Source organism: Miniopterus natalensis, chromosome 18 (assembly GCF_054644295.1).
Source record: "Miniopterus natalensis isolate mMinNat1 chromosome 18, mMinNat1.hap1, whole genome shotgun sequence".
Classification (NCBI taxonomy): domain Eukaryota; kingdom Metazoa; phylum Chordata; class Mammalia; order Chiroptera; family Miniopteridae; genus Miniopterus; species Miniopterus natalensis.
The window spans coordinates 36404640-36427139 of NC_142098.1; the positions used below are offsets into that span (position 1 = coordinate 36404640).

At 52.7% G+C, this 22500-nt stretch overlaps 1 protein-coding gene across 1 annotated transcript; it reads left to right on the forward strand.

The window, feature by feature from the left end:
• Positions 1-7211: 7211 nt before the first annotated feature.
• Positions 7212-17387, forward strand: CBLC (Cbl proto-oncogene C). The gene is given in 10 exon segments (XM_087827252.1): positions 7212-7579; positions 9576-9722; positions 9875-10031; positions 10266-10387; positions 11483-11620; positions 12911-12998; positions 13891-14022; positions 15160-15321; positions 15646-15726; positions 17250-17387. Coding segments are annotated over 10 exon segments (1518 nt in total). The 5' UTR covers positions 7212-7226.
• Positions 17388-22500: the final 5113 nt, after the last annotated feature.

A 22500-nucleotide genomic window follows, 5' to 3' on the forward strand; every position in this document is an offset into this window, starting at 1 on the left:
CCAATTTGAGGATGTGAACAGAAATGCAAATATTAGCCTGGCCAGCGTGGCTCGCGGTTGAGCATCAACCTAGGATCCAGGAGATCACAGTTCGATTCCCAGTCAGGGCACATGCCCGGGTCACGGGCTCAATCCCCAGTGGGGGGCATGCAGGAGGCAGCCAATCAATGACTCTCTCATCATTGATGTTTCTCTCTCTCTCCCTCTCCCTTCCTCTCTCTGATATCAATAAAGACATATTTCTTTAAAAAAAGAAAGAAATGCAAATATTAGCAGTCATTGACTGACCATGATGTTGTCCATATTCCAGATGAGCAAACTGAGGCTGAGAGAGAACAAGTCTTCTGCCCAAGCCCAAGTCTGCTGCCTTCAAAGCCCATGCTCATAATTATGGGCCCTCTTGCCCCTCAGGAAGGTTGTGTCTGTTATTTTCAGTGTGTGCATGTGAAAGCGTAAGCACTGCACACATGTGTGCTACTGGAAAACGGGGGGTGGTGTAAATAACAGAAATAACATCTGGGTGTGTCATTGAGAGCACAGGCCCTGTAGTCAGAGTTGAGTTACATTCTGCCCTTCTGGTTCCTAGCTGTGTGAATTTGATCAGCTGACTTCACAACCCTGATCCTCAGTTTCCTCGTCACTGGAAATGAGAGCACAATAATAGCATTTACCTTGTAGTGTTGTTGTGAGGATTAAACTTCAATGACTTGTGTACAGTGCTTATAACAGGGCATGGTTCTGAGAGAAAAACTTGATACATAAAAATTGCTGTTTTTATCATCTGAGAATTGTTTTTTGAGGACACAGAGAGGAAAAAGTAGAGATGATGGGGCCTATTCCTTGTTCTGATTGAAAAATGGTCTAATGAGGACCTAGCCTAGATGTGTGTGTTAGCTAGACTTTTTATCCTGCAGTCATAACAAAAACTAAAAAATATTGTGGCTTAAATGAGATGGAAGTTTATTTTTCTCTCATGTAAAGGCTTAGTTAACAGCCAGGCCTAAAATAGTAGCTTAAGAATGTTAAATACCCAGGTTCCTTCCACCTTGTTGCTCTTCTGCCTTCACCTCACACTTCCACCACATGGTCCAAAATGACTGCTCCAGCTCCCACCAGCACATCTACATTCCAACCATTGGGAAAAAGAAAAAAGAAAGTCAATTGCTCCTTTAAGTCTACAACCCAGAAGTCACGCACATCACATTCTACTGGCTAGAATTTAATCATGTGGCTATATCCATCATGAGAGAGACTGGGAAATGTAGTTTTATTTGGGCAACATGTACTCAGCTAAAATTCTGAGGTTCAGTTACAAAAGGATGAGGGGATATAGTTATTGAGGGACAACAGGGTTCTGCTACCAAATGGCTATGTGACCCTTGGGCAAAGTGACTTTATTGCTCTGAGCCCCAGTTTCCTCATCTGTAAAATGGAACTAATATTCACCTCTCAGCATTGATAGGTTGATGAGAATTTAATGAGACTGCAGGTACCAAGCGCTTAGCACAGGACCTGGCCTCTATCAGCCTGGAATGTGTGTTAGGAGTCTCCTTGCACCTGAGGGTCCAGGCTGTGGGTGATGTGCTTCTTTGTGTGTGAGAAACTAGCCCCGGGTTCAAGAGCTGAACCCAGCACTGACCTTGGTTAAGCTACTTCTCTAAAACAAAGAATCTGGCTTCTCCACACATGGAAATCCCCTCAGCCTCCTGACCTTGGGACTGGGCGTGTGTCCTTCCACACCCTCCTTCCCCCAGAGAAAGGCTGACTCCAAGGAGGGGGGAAGAGGTTCATGTCTAGGGTTCCAGCTGCCCAACCCTAGCAGAATTAAGCACCCATCCCTTAACCAATGCCACCAAGACAGTTCTCACCTGCGACGGTCCTAGCTTTCTAAAGCTAGAAGTCATACTTTTAATGCACTTCTCGGGGGCCCCAACCCTGGTTGCAAAGTTTCACTTGTTATCAGCACCCTGGGTAAACCCAGACATTCAGAGAATGTCTCTTTCAGGCGCATGCATGAAATCTACCAAATTTAAATGTTAAAAAAAAACAACCAACTTTAAGAGCACAAGAACACATTTGCTGGTTAGGCATATTTGCAAACCCTCGTGTAAGCCACCCCTCCATTTATTTTTTTTAATATGTTTTTATTGATTTTAAAGAGAGGAAGGGAGAGGAAGATAGAAACATCAATGGGAGAGAAACATCCATCGGCTGCCTACTGGGATCAAGCCTGCCACCGAGGCATGTGCCCTGACGGGTCATCGAACTGAGATATCCTGATATCCTGGATCATAGGTCGATGCTCAACCACTGAGCCAAGCGGGCCCGGCCGGGCCACACCTGCATTTTAAAGGAAAGGAAGCTGAAGTCCAGAAAGGAAAGAAACCGACCTGGTGAGTCTATGAGTCCAGGATTCCGTGTTTCACTTTGACCAAGTGTCGGAATTCATTACCAACAACGGGACGACCAACATCATGGACCTTCTGATGCGATTCACCGAGGAGGACACAGCGTCGCTTCCATTGATATTCCTGCCGTCAGAATTGAATCACAGGGAAATATCAGACAAGCCCAAACCTGGGGGGACATCTCACAAAGGAACTGGCCTGTAATGTTTCCAAATGTCAACTTCATGGAACACAAAGGAGGGCTGAGCACCTGTAGCAGACATGACCTCAGATTGGATTCTGGGCTGGAAAAGAATGTTTTGTTGAAAAGGATACTTTCGGGACAACTGGCGATTGACTATAGACTGTGTTAGATACTAGTATTGTGTCTGAAACTTACTCTCCAGTGGCTGGGGAGGCAGGGAGGAGGGAAAGAGCCAATGGTATGGCGCACTGGCAAATTGTGAGCAACTGCCGAACCTGGCTGAAGGGTATACAGAGGGCTTTGTCTTATTCTCGCAACTTTTCTGTAAGTTTAAGCTGATTCCAAAGAAGAAGAAAAATGATTGCAAATTAAAAGTCGTGGTTTTAAGGCTCCGTGTTTCTGACACTATCTAGCCTGTGCTTGCATCTGTGGGCAATTTGGGGAGTTGGGAGGGTGAATTTGCTGCTTCAGACACTGCCTTGGAGTGTGACCAGGCCCTTAGGGTGTAGTTAAGGTCTGGGGCTGTGGCCATGGCCTGGGGGTGTGGCCAGAGTCTGGGGCAAGGCTGAAGATACTCCCCTCCCAAGGGAGGGGTTAAATCTGTACTTGGAGCGCCCTCTTGCGGCTACCATGGGATCTGGCCGCCCTTTTAAAATTTAATTTAATAAATTTAGTTTTAAACATAACTTTACTGTTACACATTTTTTAACAAACACTGTATACATTTCAGTGCCCCTCCCCTTTCCATCCTCCAGGAGAAAAGCCTGAATGTCGAGGAGGTCATAGATTGTTGGGTATCAAATTTTCCTACCCCTTCTTACTTGTGCAGTTTTATTATTCGTTTATATATATATATATATATATATATATATATATATATATACTTATTTAATCTTCACCCAAGGAGATGTTTTTATTGATTTTTAGAGAAAGGGGAAGGGAGGGAGGGAATGTCGATGTGAGAGAGAAACATAGATTGGTTGCAGTTGCCTCCCGCAGGTGCCTGGACCCAGGATGAACAGAAACCGAGCTTGCACCCTGACCAGGGCAGGGATGGAGCCTGCAACCAAGGTACGTGCCCTTGACTTGAGTTGAACCAAAGACCCTTCAGTCCATGGGCCTACGCTCTAACCACTGAGCCAAACCGGCTAGGGCAGTAATTCATTTCTTTTAATGGCTGAATAGTATCCCATTGTATGGGTATACTGAATTTAATTTATCAGTTTATTGGCTGATGAATACTTAGGTGTTTTCACAAGTCTTCATGTGGATATGTTTTCCGTTCTCTAGGATATATATACCTAGGAGTGGAATGGCTGGGTCATGTGGTAACTCTGTGTTTAACCTTCGGAGGAACTGCGGCCTCCCTTCCAAAGCCGCTGCACCATTTTACATTCCCACCAGCAGTGTATGGGGCTCCGGCTTCTCCACGGCCTCTCCAGCACTTACTACTGTCTGTCTTCTTTCTGAGGGCCATCCCAGTGAGTGTGGAGTGGGGCCTCATTGCGGCTCGGATTTGCATTCCCCTAACTGATAATGATGCTGAGCATCTCTCCTTATAATCCACTTCTTCTGTACTCACCGTGAAACCATCTGAACTCTTAACCATTTTGCTATATTAGATCCAGATTTTTTATTTTTATTTTTTTAATATATTTTTATTGATTTCAGAAAGAGAAAGGGAGAAGGAGAGAGAGAGAAACGTCAATGATGAGAGTCATTGATCAGCTGCCTCCTGCACGCCCCCCTGCTGGGGATCGAGCCCCCAACCCGGGCATGTGCCCTGACCGGGAGTCGAACCTCAATCTCCTGGATCCTAGGTCGATGCTCAACCGCATCGCTGAGCCACACAGGCCAGGCTTGATCCAGATATTTATTTATTTATTTATTTATTTATTTATTTATTATTTTTTTAGATGACAATGTTTGTTTACCTTGAAAAATCCAGTATTAATTAGAGCATTATTATAAGTGTTGAGAATTTTAGTAAGTAAAATGAAAGAAAAGGCTTTATGGTAGCATTATCTCATTAAAATACCTAGCAATAAAATTAAAATAAACATGTTGGATCTATATGAAGAAAATGTTTAAAACACAAAGCGTTGTATGTTTCAAACATACAAAATTAAGCAAAATAGTAGGTGAATCTGTGCACACATTATCCGATCACAACAATATTGTTTCATCTATACCCTCATCCATATTATTTTGAACAATTTTAGACATGAAATTACTTTTGATCCAGATTTTAAAAATTAAAGCATTAATGATGTTGTTGAAGTCCAGGGTATCCCTCTCAGAGTCCATATCCTGCATTTAAAGCTCAGCATCACCACACACATTTTCATACTATTATCATAAACATATGTGTCCCCAAATAATATAGAGCATTGGTTTTGCAGGTTTTCAAACTTGGTATAAATGGCACCGTGCTGTGTTCATTCTTCTGCACTTTTTTTTTTAAACCCATTGTATTAATTTTCTAGGGCTGCTGTAACAAAGGATCACAAGCTGAGTGACTTAAACAACAGAAATTTGTGCTCTCACAATTCTGAAGACCTAGAACCCAAAATCAAGGTGTGGGCAGGGCTACGCTCCCTCTGACGGCTCTAGGGGAAGACCCTCCTGGCCTCTTCCTCGCTCCTCGTATTTGCCAGCGATCCTTGGGGTTCCTTGGCTTATAAACGCATCACTCCAACCTCTGCCTTCGTCGTCACATGGCTTTCTCCCTGTGAGTGTACCTGTGCATGTGTCCAGATTCCCAGTCATTTGGGTTTATGACCTTGTCTAAACTTGATTACACCTGCAACAACTCTATTTCTAAATAAGGTCACATTCACAGGTCCCAGAGGATGTGAATGAGTGAGGGTGGGGCACTATGCAACCCAGGACACTCATCACTGTTTTCATAGTTCATGCTGTTGGTATGTGTGTCCAGTTCATAGTGAATGAACTGGAACTGCTGTGTGGGAGTCCTTTGTGAGACTTTACCACAACTTATTCATCCTTTCTCCTGGCGATGGACACCCACCTTGTTTCCAGTTTTCTCCATTTCCCACAAGGCTGCAGTCAGCATCCTGGAACGTGTCTCTTGGAGTTTCTTAGGTCAATATTTCTCAGCCTGCCCAACAACATCCATTAGTGGGTTGTGAAATCAATTTAGTGGGCTGCAAACAATTTTCTCTTTAATGAAATGGAATTAAATAGAGTGAAAGATATTAGAGCACATGCACATAGTCGGGGCGAGGATCACCCTGGGAAACTTTCCGGTGTACAAGGTCCCCATGTGAGCAAATGTGTTTGTTTGCGAGCCGCATATGTAGAAAGCCATGAACTTGCCCTGTCGGAGATCTGATGGATCCTACCAGGGTGCTCGCCAATGTAATTTGTCCATTTACACTTCCATCAGCTCTTCTCGAACACTTGACGTAGCCAAAAATTTGAATTTGTACCAGGCCAATGGGTCTTCATCCTATTTCCCAGAGGAGGAAACTGAGGCAGACTCAGAAAGGACAGCAACACAAGGAGCTGGGAGGCCGACCCGGCCATCCTGAGAGCAAAGACCCGGTCTCCGCTTAGTCTGAGGTGCAGCGTCGAAGATGCCACAATTCTTGGGTTCTAAGAGGTGGGGGACAGGTCATCCTGGGCACTCTCCCCCTCCTTCCACCTCGAAGGGTTTTTGAAAATTCAGCTAGAACATGTAAAGTTTGACAAACAGGCCCCGACCGGGAGTGCTCAATAAGGGGGGGCCGTTCCTCTTACCCTGATTCGCAGTTCTCTGGGTGGCAATGTAGGTGCCACCAGACCCCGGCCTGGGCGCGGGCCGGGGGACGGCGGGGCCACAGCGCCCCCGGTGGCCGCCCCGCGCTCTGCCGCGGCTGCGCACCTGCTCCGGGCGACTCAGGTTTGCGGGGAAAAACGCGCCCCTCCAGCCCGCGCGCAACAGCCTGATTTCCCGCAGGCTCCTAGGAACCCGGGAATCGTGCCTCCAAATCCTCGCTCCCCCGGACGCCCTCCACCCACCCCTGCTCCTAAGGGACCCAGGGGTGTGGTCGCGCCGTGTCTTCCTTTTCAGAGACAAGGGAGCGCACGAGCTCCCCGACCTTCCCTCCCGGGAATTCAGCTCCCGGACTTTAATCCCGGACCCCGACCAAAGAGCCAAACCTTCCCCGCCACCCCCGGGAGCGCTACGTCCCAGCCCCGCGTCCCTGCAGGGTCCCGATAGGACCCAGCCCCACTCCCGCCCCCTTCACAAGTCCAGGTCACCCCCCGCCTCCCGCGCCAGACCCCTTCCCTTCAACCTTGGGACCCAGCCCGCGGCCCCTCCCTAACGGGCCCAGCAGCCTCCCCGCAACTCTCTCCGGCGCGGGGATCACCTCCTATCGCCAGCCACCGAGGCCACCCTATCCGGTTGTCCTTTTGGGGATCAGACTTTCGAACCCTATCTCTAGGGAGCCCAGGTGCCAGGGCCCCAGACCCCGCCCTCTTTGGTGACACAGGTACCTGCCGTCCCTTCCCAGGTTCTCCAGGGCCCGCCCTCACCTCTGGGCCCGGATCCCGCCCCCGACCTGACCTGGGCGGGGCTGCGCCTTTCCCCGCGTCCGTCCCTCCCTCGAAAGGCGCCCGGGGAGCCCATGGCTGCGGCCGCGGCCTCGCAGGGCTGGCAGTGGGGGGAGGCCCGCTCGCTTGGCCGGGCGGTGAAGCTGCTGCGGCGCCTGGAGGAGCAATGCGGGGACCCCCGGCTCACCTCGAGTCCCCCGTCGCTGCGGGACCTGCTGCCCAGCACCGCGCAGCTGCTGCGGGAGGTGGCCCAAGCCCGGCGGGCGGCCGGCGGAGGCGGCCCCGAGAGTCGCGGGGGTGCCCGGGACTTTCTCATCGTCTACCTCCACAACCTGGAGGCCAAGAGCAGGCAGGTGGCAGCACTCCTGCCACCCCGGGGCCAAGTGAGTGCCGACGACGAGCTCTTCCGAGAGGGATCCGTACTCAGGTGAGTGGAAGTCCTTGACTTCCCCCCCCCCAAGGTGGGGTCACCAGGGAGGCCCAGGTCATGCTCCCACCCTTCCTCCCTCAGTCCCAGGGGTCCAGCCCCCAGCCCCTCCTCCCTCAGTCCCAGGGATCTAGCCCCCAGCCCCTCCTCCCTCAGTCCCAGGAGTCCAGGCCCCCAGCCCCTCCTCCCTCAGACCCAGGAGTCCAGGCCCCAGCCCCTCCTCCCTCAGACCAGGAGTCCAGACCCCAGCCCCTCCTCCCTCAGTCCCAGGAGTCCAGCCCCCAGCCTCTCCTCCCTCAGACCCAGGAGTCCAGGCCCCCAGCCCCTCCTCCCTCAGACCAGGAGTCCAGGCCCCAGCCCCTCCTCCCTCAGACCCAGGAGTCCAGCCCCCAGCCCCTCCTCCCTCAGACCCAGGAGTCCAGCCCCCAGCCCCTCCTCCCTCAGACCCAGGAGTCCAAGCCCCAACTCCTCCCTGAAGGAACCTTTTTTTCCCTGCCTTAGGCGCCCAGGCCCTCAGCCCCTCACTTCTCTTTCTTGGCCACCCAGCTGTCTGCTTCCCACTGCCCCACTCTCCCAAAGAAATGTGGGGACCCTAGGGAGCTTCCTGCAGGAGGAGGGGTGGATTGACATCCCATCACCACCTCTCCTGGTCTTCAGTTCCTGAGGAATAGCTGGCTCAGGACCTGGGGCTTGTCTGTGGGCCACCTGCTCTGGTTCTGAATTTGAGGAAGGGGCTGCTGAGTGACAAAGGCAGATGACATTGGAGGCCTAGAGCCCAGAACAAGGCCTGGACCCAGAACAAGGCTCTCAACCCAGTCACCCCACATGCCTCTTCTTATAGCAAATCTTTTGTAGTGTCTCCTTAAATTCATCCTGAAACCTACCTACTCATATTTTTTAAATCACTATAACACCCAAACTCTATTATAAGGAAGTGATAAAAAAAAAAGAAGAATGTTCCTTATAATAAAATTATGGATATTTCTAATGGAAATGCCGAGGCACAATCACAATTGTTCTGCAAGGCGGGATTGATGAGCCAGACACTCACGTGTAGGAGAATCACTACGTTGCTGAGTCAGTCTTCCCTTGATATGTAGGAGAGTTGAGTTTCTGTAAAATTCAGTGTAAAGCCCTGGCTGGTGTGGTTCAGTGGTTAGAGCTTCAGCTGGGCACCTTAAGGTCACGGGTTTCCCTTCCCAGTCAAGGGCATGTACCTGGGTTGCAGGTTCAATCCCCAGCCACAGAGGAGGCTTGTGCGGGAGGCAACCAATCGATGTGTGTCTCTCACATCAATGTCTCTCTCTCCCTCCCTCTCTCTTTTTTCCACTCTCTCTAAAACGCAGTGGAAAAAAATCCTTGGGTGCGGATTAACAAAAAAAAATCAGTGTGCACCAAGTGCCAAGTGTTGGGTGTGCTGGGCATTTTATGTGCTTGTAAGAATCCGCGTCACTCCCCCTGTGAGGGAAGAGCTGTACTTATGCCCGTTTCACAGTTGGGGAAACTGAGGTTGGGAGGAAAAAAAGGAGCTTTCCAGAAATCACACAGCTAGTGTCAGAGCTCCCCTCTGCTGCTGCACACATCCTGATACCTCGGGGGCGGGGGGGGGGGAGCGCAGGCTGCCACCCAGTGCTGCTCCAACCAGGAGGAAGGCCCGAGCAAGGCCTGCACCCAGACCCTCGAAATGCCCTCAGCGCTAGCAGTCCCCGTGACCAGCTAGGCAGGGCTTGGCCTCTGGCCCCCGCGGGCTTCAGCAGAGCCTGGGGTCTGTGCGCTCCTGGTGAGGATTCCAGGCCGCACCCCCTTTCCTCCCCAGAGGAAGAAGCTGAGGCTCTGAGAGGGGGAGGGGAGGCATCAGGGCTGCTGCGGGCAGTGTCGGAGTCCGCTTTACCCTGTGCCGCTGATCAGAGTCCGGGGCCTATGGGTGTTCACAGAGGGTGGAGGTGTCAGTGGGAGCCCCAGGGTTCAGCCAGGTGCTCAGAGCCCATCCCCACAGGCGACAGCTGGCCAAGTTGGCCCTTATCTTCAGCCACATGTACTCGGAGCTGAGGGCGCTCTTTCCCGGGGGAAAGTACTGTGGACACACATACCAGCTCACCAAGACCGCAGCCGGCACCTTCTGGAGAGAGCACTGCGGAGCCCGGTGAGTGAGCACCTGTCCCTGGGGCCCCTGGAGCCTCATCCTGCCCCTGCCCAGGCCCCCAGGAGTCCAGGCCCCTGCTGCCTCCTTCCTAGATGTCCTTCATCCTAGGCTCCCAGAGGCCTCACCTGCACCCCCCCCATCCCTCTACCCAGGTGTGTGCTGCCCTGGGCTGAGTTTGAGTCTCTCCTCTGCACCTGCCACCCCGTGGAGTCAGGCCCCACAACCCTCGCCTTGCGCTCCACCATTGACCTCACCTGCAGTGGCCACGTGTCCATCTTTGAATTTGACATCTTTACCAGGCTCTTCCAGGTGAGGGAAGGCCAAGGCTGGGGGCCCAGACTCGGGCCCTGTGGGAGGAGGGGGCTGGGGTCCCTGACTCCTGGGTCCTGGGGAATAAGGGTCTGGAATCTTTTGTGTAAAAGAGAGAAATTCCTGAGGCCCACTGTGGTGTGAGCAAGGTGGCTGGGTTTTGGACCTTGGGAAGCACTAGGAGAGGGGGCTGCTCCATCGGCGCCTCCTCGACTCAAGCATCACCCTCTCCAGCCATGGCCAACACTCCTCAAGAACTGGCAGCTTCTGGCGGTCAACCACCCGGGCTACATGGCATTCCTCACATACGATGAGGTCCGAGCACGTCTGCAGGCCTGCAGGGACAAGCCAGGCAGGTAAAGGGCCGGCCTCAGGAGGAAGAGGCTACCAAGGGGTCCAGGCTCTTGGTTCTGAGCTAGGGGATGGTAGAAACCCAGACATCCTTCAGAGAACAAGAACTGAAGAACTGAGGTACCTGGGATCCCAAAGAGTGGAGAACTCAGAGGTAGAATGCTGACTGCCCCCTGCCACCCCACCTCTTCTCCTGAGACCTCCTGGACCTTCCCACAGTCCAGGAGCTAATGGGACAATACCTGTTCTGGCAGTGGACCTAAAGACCCTGCCCCAGGAGAAGCTCCATTTCTGGTAGGTCAGAGCCCACACTGTACCATTTATTAAATATTTTTAATAGGAATCCTCACACCTACTGGGATAGGAGACTAGGAACCAGGCACCTGAGTCCTGAAATGATTTCAAGTCAGAAGCTTTAAGCTGTTGGGTCCCCACAGAGGATTAAGAATTGAGGGGCTGAGCTCCCTGGAACACCAAGAGGTCAAGGGAATAGGTCAGATTCATGAGTTTTTGCAGGGTTGGGGTGCAGGACCCCCAAGACAGCAAGTGTATTAGCACTTTTCCAGTTACACTGCAAACTGGTTTAAAGGGAAAGAGAAAGGGATGAATGAATGCCCATTACTGAAAAGACCAAGTGTCTTTTCAGGCTTCAGGCAGGGCTGGATCCAGGTGCTCACATGCTATCCTCAAGAATCAGACCCTGCCCATCCCGTCTCTGCTTTCGTCTGTGTTAGTTTCATTCGCAGACATGGTCTCCTTGTGGGTTCTAGACTCCCCAGCAGTATGCCCTACCAGCTTAGCTACCTCTGTAGAAATGGGGTACCTTACTGGAACTTCCAGCAAAAGTCCCAGGGCTGACTCCCGCCCCTATGGTCAGGGGTCCTGAAATGCACTGATTGGCCAAGCCAGAGCCAACCTTGTCTAAACCCTAGTGAGAGAGGAGGAGCCAAGCAGGCACACAACAATACAGCACCTCATTGCCTAAAGGGGGAGCTGGGTTATAAGGGGTGAGGATCCCCAACAGTGTTAGGGACTGGGAAATCCCAGAAGGGACAGTGGTGACCGCTCTCTCCCCCAATCCTACCTGCCTCTTCCTCCAGCTACATCTTCCGACCCAGCTGCACTCGCCTGGGGCAGTGGGCCATCGGATACGTGACCTCAGATGGCAGCATCCTGCAGACCATCCCCCACAACAAACCCCTGTTCCAGGCACTCCTGGAAGGACAGAAGGAAGGCTTGTGAGTCCCATCCCTTGGGGGGGGGGGGGGGGGGGGGAGGGTGTCAGGGACCCCGCCTCGCACAGCGGGCGTCATGAACTTGCAATACTGCGGTGTTCCAGCAGGTGGCAGGCGAGGCCTGGAGGAAGGGGCACCTTTTCCAGTTCCCACGGAGCTGCCTTACGCTCCAGCAGCCGGTCCCAGAAGGGGGTGGGGAGTGGAGCACAACCCCCTTGCGGCTCCATCCCTTGAAATTTCACTCAGAGCTTTTGCTTCTCCATACCTATATGGTGTTCTGGGCGCCACACTTAGGGCAGAAAGAGAACTGGGCAAACAGCCGGGCTGGTGGTTTTCCTTCTGTAACCTTGGCTGCCCCAGGGCCTCTCTTCCAGAAGCTGCCTTGGGCACGAGGGGAGAAGAAAAGGCAGGTGAGGGTCTCAAGTTCCATCCTGGACCCTTAACCAGAGCCGTCTTCTTCTTCTTCTTCTTTTTAATGTCTTTATTGATTTCAGAGAGAGGAAGGGAGAGGGAGAGAGAGAGAGAAACAATTGGTCGGCTGCCCCCTGCACGCCCCCTGCTGGGGATCCAGCCCACACCCCAGGCATGTGCCCTGCCATGGAATCCAACCCTGACACTCAAGCACTGAACCATGCCGGCTGGGCCCACACATATATTATTCTATTCCTACTTGACAACTGAGGAAACTGAGGCACAGAGAGGCAGAGACACTTGCCCAGGTCACACAGCTGCTGAGCTGACAAGCTGGGATTTGAAACCAAACCTGCCCCCAGCCCTGGTCTGCGTCCCTCCGGGCCTCACTGTGTGGCCTTGGGCAGTTACCTCCCCCACACTGGGCCTCGGTCACCAGCTATGAAGCAAGAAGTAGCTTAGGTGTCCAGGAGGGTCCTTGTAGTCCCACTAGTCTGACTCTAGGATTTGGTTACTACGGGAAGCTGTGACTCTGAGATGCTGTTATGCTCAGGCCTGAATACTCTAGGACAGGTGACATTCTGGGAGGACGAGGCCTGACTTTTGATCATTTTCCTGGTTCCCATTCATCTGATCCATGTTCCCAGAGCTTGGGTCACTTAGGTTATGAGTGCCCATCTATGGGGGTCTGAGGGGACATGCCTTGCCCTGGAGAGTATCACTTTGAGGACAGGAGAAAAATATCCCCAGGCCAGCAAGAGATTTGGGGCAACTGCTCATTTGGGAGCTCTGGGCTCTGGGCCCCATCTAGGGGGTGGGGAGTCCTTGTTAGTCTGGGGGGCCAGGCTGGGCACCCTCAGTAGCCCTCTCTTCCCTCCCCAGCTACCTCTACCCAGATGGGAAGAACCACAACCCAGACCTGACTGAGCTCTGCCACATGGAGCCCCATCAGTACATCCACGTGTCAGAGGTGAGGCCCAGGCCTGTGCCCCCCTCCCCTGGCGCTGCTTACTGCCCACCCCTCCCTGCACCCACACATGACTCAGGAATTCCCTTGCACCAAGTCAGGCCCTGGAATCCCAGAGGCCTTGGGGTTTCATGCTGGTGTGATGGCCATGTGACCTGAGGTAAATCACTTGGGCTCTCTGAGCCTCTGTTCCTTCTCTGGGAAATACAGCTCTTCCTGCCTCCTACCCAGGGGTTTTCATGGGGATTAGACTAGGAAATTATATTTCTGAGATCATCAGGACAGCTGATGCACTTGAGCATTCACTCAAGTGAGGCCCATAGTTGGCACAGTCGCCTGTGGGTGGAGAGAAATGACAAATAATTTTTTTTAGGTGCAAGTATATCCCACACAATATCTGGGATACACTTATGCCTAAAACCTTATCCTTTATGTATCTGAAAATCAAATGTAATAGGGCATCCTGTTTTGTTTTTCTTAATTCTCACCTGAGGATTGATTTTTTAGAGAGGAAGGGAGAGAGAGAAATGATGTGAGAAACATCGATCAGTTGCTTCCCACACACACCCCAATTGGGTCTCGAACCCGTAACCTAGGTGTGTTCTCTGACTGGAAATTGAACCCACAACCTTTAGGTGTATGGGATGATGCTCCAGCCAACTGAGCCACCCGGCCAGGGCTCATCCTGTAATTTTAGTTGCTAAATCTGGCAACCCTGAGAGCAGTCCACCCCAGGGAGCACATCTCATAACACAGGGTACCTGTAGGAGGCAGCAGACACAGGGCCTGGGACTTGGGAGAGGGTTGGGGGCTGGCTTGGAGGTTTGGGACTTTCTTCTATATCCCGTGGCTGGTGTCGCCAAGCTTCCCACCGCCCCATCTTCCTGCCTGCCAGGAGCAGCTGCAGCTGTACTGGGCCATGGACTCCACGTTCGAGCTCTGTAAGATCTGTGCCGAGAGCAACAAGGACGTGAAGATTGAGCCGTGCGGGCACCTGCTGTGCAGCAGCTGCCTGGCTGCCTGGCAGGTGGGTCCGTCCGCCCTGCCTTCCCACCCCGTCTCCCCTCTCTCTGGTAAAAGCCCCTAAAGGATCTCCCACAGGCCTCAGGGACCAGCTGGGAAAACTGAGGCCCAGGAAAGCAGAGACTTGCTCAGGGTCACTCGGGGGTGAGGGCCTGGAGCCACCTGTCTGTGTGTGTGTGTGTGTCCCTGTCTCACTCTACGCCTGTCACCTCTGCTTCTCCTTCTCCAGCTACATTATTCATGGAAAGAGCGCCTTCCTTCCCTCACTGGGCCATCTGGGGCTAGTGGCTTCACCTCTCCCAGCCTTAGCCTCTGGAGAACTGAGCTGACAGGAGCAAACCCCCGAGGGCCAGGGTGAGAATCCAAACCCTGAAGCCCTCAGGGAAGGCCCCTGGGGGGAAAGGAGGCCTGAGTGCATGACATCACCTACCTTTTACCGTAATGTAAATGCCTGGCATTGAGCTGAGTCATCCATTTCAGAGATATCTGTCTCCAGTGAGCAAATTGCCAGATGAATGACACAGCTACTAGCAAAAGCAGATAAGGAACTAGGCTGCCCCCACTCATGAAGTTCCCCTTTAGAAAGCCCTGGGGAACCTACTTAGGTGGTCCATGCTTTTCCCTTTCTACACCCTAATTCCTGCTCCTATGCTTTGTTGCTATGGTTTTTTTCATTCTCACCTGAGGATATATTTTTTTTATTACTATTATTATTGATTTGAGAGAGAGAAAAAACAAACATCAGTTGGTTGCCTCCCATATGCTCCCCAACTGGGGATCCAACCTGCAACCTAGGTATGTGCCTGACCAGGAATCAAACCCGCAACATTTTGGTGTAGGGGACAACACTCCAACCAACTGGGCCACCCTGGTGTTGGTGGGGGAATGTCTCTGGGGGCCTAGGTGAGTGCCTCAGGCCTTCTGCGCCCAGAGCTTCACTATCGATGGCTGGGGCCCACACCCTGGCTCCAGTGGGCTCCCCTGGCCTCAGGCTCTGGTGCAGTTGCCCCTTCGTGTTCTGCATCTCTCTCCCCGTCTCCCTCTCTCCATGACTCCTCCTCTCTCTCTGCCCTCCCCACGTCACTGCGCTGGAGATGAAGGCTCTTGCAGGGAGACCCTGACCCTTCCCCCCCACCCCCAGCAATCAGACAACCAGACCTGCCCCTTCTGCCGCAACGAGATCAAGGGCCGAGAGGTCGTGACTATCCATCAGTTCCAATGGAGGCCAGGGAAAGCCAGGGCCACTGCTAAGGACCCGGGGAACAGCAATGGCCAGGAAAGTGGAGAAGAGGAGCTGGAGCAGGTAAGCAGGGCCAGGCAGGAGCTGGAACCAAAATTCCTGGGGTCTGAGGGAGGGGGGCCGGGGGCCTGGTCTCCTGGGTCTGAGAGAGGATGGGGTGGTGACAGGATTCTGGGGTGCTAGGGGCCTGGACTTTTGCTTCCCTGAGGGTCTGAGGCTATGGCTCTCTCCAGTCTGAGCCCTCCTGAGCATTGGGACTGTCCTATTGTCCATTACATCTCCAGGGTCCACAACAGTGCCTGGATGCTGGGACACCAGGCAGGAGGACATGTAGGTGAGAAGAAATTGGCAGCTCACAACCCTCCCTCCACCTTCTGTCTCCCCTAGGTGGTCCCCTCAGCTCCCCCTCTGCCCCCTCGCCTGGATCTGTCCCCTGAGCATCCCAGAAGTAAAGGCCAGCTGAAGGTGGTGAGTCAGGCGCTGGTCTGAGGTGGGCAGCTGGGGTCTCATTCAACCACAGGGTCCCTGGTTTAGCTAGGTGCTCGGGGTGCCAGGCCAAGCGCTACATTCCCTGCACCACTTACGAGGTGCTGTGTAGCCTGGCATCCACACCGCTGAGGCCTCCTCTCCGGGCTCTTCTTTATTCATTCCCCACCATGGGCTTTCTGGCTCCCCTTCCAGCATCCCAGGCATGTCCTGCCCCAGGGCCTTTGCACAAGTCCTTCCCTCTGCCCGGATCTCCTTTATCCAGGCTCACTTTCTCGTCCTCTCAAGACCTTCCTTGACCACCCTGTCGAAAATAGTGCCCTGCTCCTTCCAAGCCCCTACCCGCTGCATTTTCATAGCTCTTTCCGTCGCCTGGCAGAAAGGAGAGTTTCTGTTGTTTTCTGTAACCATCATCAGCCTGTCACTCCCCTGAAGGTTAGGACTTTGCCTTATTCTCGTTGTATCGCCAGAATCTAGAACAGTGCCTGACCCATAGTAGGTGCTCAATAGATAGATGTCGAAGGAGCAAGTTGAACTGAGTCTTCCCAACAATCCTATGAAATAAAAAATGTTCCTCTCCTCATTTTTCAGAGGAAAAAAGCCCAGAGAGGTGACTGCAGCTGCCCAAACCCACACAGCCTAAAAGAGGAAAAACCAGGGTTAGGGGCCTTAAAATCACCTGCTTATTTTCTAAGGGATCCCCAGCCTTGCTCCTCCCGTCCCAGGGTTTTCTGAGACCCTGGCACACCGGGGACGGGCAGATCTCTGTTAGCATCGCAGGCTGAGTACACACAAAATTCAATCAATACCGGCTGCCTTCAAACAAACAACTCAGGATGTCCGGGAACATTATTCCACCACAGCAAACAAGAGAGCCAGCAGGAGGGGTGCTGGGGGCCGTGACACCAGCCAGGGAAGCTAAAAACAGATCCTAACCTGCGGCCAAAAGCAAATGGAAACATTAGGAGGCACTCAGCTGGCTCCCTGAGGACAGCGAGGGGACACAGCCAGAACGGCAGGCTGAGGGGCACTGCCACGTGGCCGCCCCTTCGCCTAGGCTGTGGCCTCCGCCTGGCGTGCCCTTTCCTCCCCTCCCCAAACCCTGCCTGATTCAAAGTCCAGGCAGCTCCTACTCCTTCATTCTGCAAAACACTGCAGGAGGGACAGCCCTGATTTCCCAGCAAGGTGACTTCACAGTGAAAATAGTTAATGTATCACTTTTCCTGAATGATGACTGGCACTGCTTTGTTACAAAATATTTCTAATTAAGGAGAGTTGACATACAGTATTGTATTAGTTTCAGCTGTACAACATAGTGGTTCCACGCTTATATACCTTAATGGGTCACCACACCTAAGTCTAGTACCCAACTGTCACCGTGCGAAGTTATTACAATATTATTGACTGTGTTCCCTGAGCGGTAGCTGGCACTGTTTTTTAATGTATTCATTTATTTGTCATGGCAACCCAATGAGATGGGTACTGTTATGACCCCTATTATACAGAGGGGGACACTGAGGCTCAGAGATCTCAAGGTCACCCCACTCGAAGGTGATGGTCAGATCTAAAACCAAGGCCCCTGGCTCTAGATTCCAGAGCCCCTCCTCTGCTTCTTCTGTGGGCCTCGACTACCTTGTCTGTAAAATGGATGTGATGCCAGCTCTGGCTGCGTGGTGCTGCTGTGGGCCCTGGGTGAGTGGCGCTGTGTTAATGGTCAGTGTCACTGTGGTCCCGATTTGCATAGGATGCTCCCCCACAGGCGCAGTTCTTGGCTTCATCTGAGAAACCCACCTCTAGGGGGCACCACCATCATTCAGCAGAACCCCAGCATCCGTGACCGCTGGGAACCTCTCCCATCCTCAGTGTCTCCATGTGGAGAACAGGAACAACCTGGCGTGGGCCCCACAAGCTTTGACAGGGTCAGCAAGATTAGGTGTCTGTAACCTGAGTCAGAGCCCCTACCCCGAACTCTCGGGAGCTCCCCAGGGCACCAAAAATCAAAGCCAACATCTCCAGGGCCCACAAGACCTGAGGATCTGGCCCCTTCCCATCTCTCCAATGGCCTACCACCCCCACCCCCAACTCCTTTCCAGCAACGATGGGCCCCTAGCTGTTCTAACGGGCCAGCAAGCCCACCACCCACCGCAGGGCTCTCCCCGCAGTCTCCTTGCACTCAGGCTTCTGCTCAGTGTCCCCTCCTCCAAGAGGGTTCCCCGGCCACTCTGATGCCCGGACACCCACACACACACTCTCCCGTGCCTGTTTCCGTTCTCTGAAGGACATCTAACACTGGGATGTTTCCTTCACACACTGATTACTGATGGTAAGCCTCTTGCTCAGTGGACTGTCAGTTCCGTGAGGAGAGAGCTTTTTGTCTGTCTGGTTCATGGCTGTCTCTTCAGGGCCCAGAACAGTCCCTGAGTCCCTGACACACTGTAGATGCTCAGGAAGTATATGTGGGATAAATGAATGGTGGGGAGGGAGGGAGGGAGGGAGGGGTGGATGAGTGAATGAATGGATGAGTGGGTGGGTGGGTGGGTATGTAGATGGATGGACAAGCAAATTAAAACTTTTTCCTACTCAGGCCAGAGGTGTTAGGGGGAAAACAGCTTGTGCTGGGAACACAACCCTATCAGACCGCCCAGCCCCCTGCCACCACTGTGTTACTCATGTCTGGGCCTGTGAAATGAAGCACAACAGCAGCTCAGCTGTAAAATTTCTTCATTTCCTCCCCTCCAGGGGCCTCCGGCCTTCCCCAAACTTCGGGCCCCCCTTATTTTGCCAAGAATTAGGACTGCAGCCTCAGCCCCATGCAAAATCACCTCCAGACCCCAGGCCAGGGAGGGAGCCACAGAGTAAGTAGAGAGCGCAGCTGGGGTCCCAGACTCCTGGGTCTGAGGGAGGAGGGCATGGGGGCGGAAGGGAAACACTGGTCCTAAGAAGTCGACAGCCCCCCTCAAACTCTCCCCATTACAGAAACTCTTAAAGGGAAAGTCACCCCTCCAGCTGCCCCTGTGGGGCCCAGGATCGCTGCCCAGGCCTGGAGGCCAGGTGAGTCCCCCCACCCTGCCCAGCTTCCCTCCCTTGGTCTTCCCACCCCACCCCACCTGAATATGATACTATCTAAACCACCTCTCTTTCCACCTCATAGGGCACCAAGATCTGCTGCTAAAGGGAGCCCAGGGGCTGCGGGGCTGGAAGGGGTTTGTGAAGCCGGAATAAACTGCAGAGCCTCGGCTGTACTCCCGTGTGTGGAGCAAGAGTGCAGCGGCCACTAGGGGGCAGCTTGGCATTGGGAACGTGCAGGCCCTGAGCCCCGAACCCCAAGCCCCACCTGGTTAACCCATGCATCTGGGATCAGAGAGCCAAGAATGGGGGACCTAGCTCCTCTGGATCCAGGAGTCTGCACCCCCAGCCTCCTCCCTCAGACCCAAGAGTTCAGAGTCCCAAGCTCTCAGAGAAGCAGGCAGCCAATCCCCTTTCCCCATCATGGCAAAAAAATTCCTGCAACCAGACCCAGGCATCCAAGCTCTAAGTCCCCTAGTCAAAAAAGACCCCACGTTTCCCTGAGAGTTATGTCCCCAGTCTTGCCACATCTGTCCTCATCCCTCTCTCTCTTTTTAGAATATACCTTTATTGATTTCAGGGAGAGGGAGAGAGAGAAACATCAATATTGTTTCATTGATCGGCTGCCTCCTGCACACCCCCTACTGGGGATTGAGCCTGCAACCTGGGCATGTGCCCTGACCAGGAATCGAACCCATGACCTAGTTCATGGGTCTACACTCGACCCCTAAGCCACGCCAGCCAGGCTCATTCCTCTCTCTTTATTCCTCTCTGGGATCCTCTCAGAGCAACAGTGACTTCCAGCCCAAATCAAGCTGGGAAAGTGTCTCTCACCTCCTCACTGAGGGAAGCCTCCCTCCATTAAGTTTAGAGCAGTCAGCATCCCCTGAGCTCCTGCCCTGTGCCCAGCCCTGGGCTGGACAATGCTGAGCATGAGGCAGTGGTCACTGCCCTCCTGGGAGGCAGACCTGTCCCCCCACAGTGGTGATCCAGAGTGGGCAGGACTAGGATGAGGGAGCCCATATTGGGCAGCTGACCCAGCCTGGGAGCTCGAGGATGGCTTCCAGGAGGAAGGGACATCCAAGCTGAGACTGAAGAGATGAGGAGAAGGTGTTCCAAAGTAAATGGAGTTGGAAGTGTGCCTCACAGATTTAGTTTCAAGCAACAGAAGCCGCCTCTGGGGCAGAAAAGAAATTGATCGAGAGGACTTGGGATCACTCACAGAATCCTGGAAGTGATTAGAGAACCAGAATTGGAAAGCGAGCAGCAACACCGGCAGCTGGCCTCAAACCATGGCCCAGCCACGATCACGCCACAGAACCGGTCAGATGAGGCTGCACTGGTGACCACTGGACATTTGTCATCTTGCCTCTGCTGCCCCAGAAGCAGGCAGTGTCTGCTAGCAGTTGCTCAGAACAAATGACACCGAAATTTACTGATGAACAACAAGAATCATTATCTCTAATGGGTGCTGTGGGCCAGGATTTGGGGAAGAGCTTGACTGGGTGGTTCTGGCTCTGGGTGCAATCAAGTGGTGCTTGGGGCAGGGCAGCTGGGGGCTGGGCAGGCGGCCCTCTGCAGTCTCGGGTCTCTTCATGTGCTTTCACACTTGCTAGTTGGGCTTCCCCACAGCATGACTGCCTCCAGGTAGTCGGACTGCTTATGTTGTGGCTGAAGGCATCCTGTGACCCAGGCAGAAGCTACATGGCTTTTCTACCTAATCTTGGGAGTCCCGTAGTGTCATTTCTGCCATATTCTATTGGCTACTGTGAGTCACACAACTGCACAGATATAAGAGGAGGGGACATTGACCCCACTTCTTGGTGGAAAGAGTGTCAAGGTCAGATGTTAGAAGAGCAGGTAGGGTGAGAGAGATTGTCGCAGCCATCTTTGGAAAATAGAATTTGTCCCAGCTGCTGTGGCAGGAACAGATTCGCCAGTCTCTGCTTCTTTGAGGTGATTAGCTCCTGACTACGAAGTAGAGTAGGATTTGCCAAGGTCACTTTAGCACCGACAGATGCAGAAAGGCAAACATGTCCTTGATGGCTTCAATAGAGGGCAACAGGCTTTCAGACAGCAGGGATTTTTTCCAACTGTGGAAAGGGGGTGCAGATGCTAGCTAACTGCCCCCCAAGACCACTACAGTCCACCCCTTTGAACACTCAATATCGATCTGTACCCTTTGTTCTATACTTCCATTCTATTATTACCTAAACTCCCTGCACAACTATTGTCCAACCAAAAATGCATTCACACTGCCCCCCACCCCCGACAACACAAATTCTCAAAAGTTACACTTCCCAGATGCCAGTCTGGAATCATTGGGGAAAAGCCATCACCCTTGAAATGTGTCATGCTTCTGTCTTCCATGAGCTGTGAGCTCATTTTCAAGTTAACGGTCATCACACGCTGCATGTAAAATAACGGATAAAGGTGGAGAAAAGATAAGGCTTGTTAATTAAAATGTATAAGCATGTGCACATGAGACACCAGGGTGGAATTGGATATTTAATTCATTGAATTTTTGCTCAGCTCCTAATGCCAAGCACTGTCCTAGGCACTGGAAAAACTGAACAAAACCACTTACAAAAATATGTGGCAATAAGTGTCGTGAAAGAAAAATGTAAGATAAGGGAAATAGGAGTGGCTAGGAAAGCAGGAATTGCTATTTTAGGTAATAGGATTACAGGAAGCTCTTTCACAGGTAATCTTGATGAGATTTGAAGCTAGTATGTGGGGGAAAGAATGTCCCAGCAGAGGGAATAGCAAGTGCAAAGGCCCTGAGGCTGGAACATGCCTGGTGGTAGAAGAACCACACAGACGCCAAGAGAACAATATGGCAAAAGCAGAGCTAGCAAGCAATAAAAGAGGCAGGGGGAGTCGGGGAGGTAACATGGAGCAGATCGAGGACCTGTGAGCCAGGAAGTGCGCTCAGTGAAAGGAACCAGGGGAGGATTCTGACTGAGCAGGGGTTATGTGAGTTGACTCATTTTAATGGCTGTTTTGTGGGAGGAAATTGTAGGGAACAAGGACAGATGATGTCACGGTACTAGTTTCTGCGAGTCTATGGCTTGTATTTATGACTTCACTCCTTTAAACACACTCCATGTTCATCTTCCCTCTCCTAGGACCTCAACTGGTTGGGTTCTTGAGGAACATGGAAGGGGGTGGCTGATGACCTAGAGGTGCCTACTAGGGTCAGCCCAAGCAGCAGATGCCCAAGTCAGGGCAGAAGAGCTGGGGAGTGGGTTTCTGGGGTCACAACGTGTGAGCTGGTCTGGGAGTGCAGCTGCATTTGCCCACGAGGGAGTTTGTATCTATGGTCCAGTCTGGGTGGGGTCTGCATGTGAGCCTGTGTGCTCGAGTTTGAGCCTTGCAAACCTTCCTGAGCGCCTGCTCTGTTTCTTGCCTTGTACTGGGGACGCAACACTGCCCAAGACAGCTCCTGGCCTTACCCGCATGGGCTCACAGTCTAGCGGGGGGGACAGGCCTATCCCCAGACAAGGACGACCCAGAGTGTGCAGGATGGGGGTTGGGGAGCCCTAGGGGTTGTGAGAGCCCAGAGGAAGCGCCTGACCCAGTGGGGGCGGCAAGGGGGGGTTAGGGAGGTTGGGCAGGGGGTGCGTCCTGGAGGAGGGAACGGTGCGGCTGATACTAAAAGGTCACCTCTCCTGGTATAACAATTGCTCT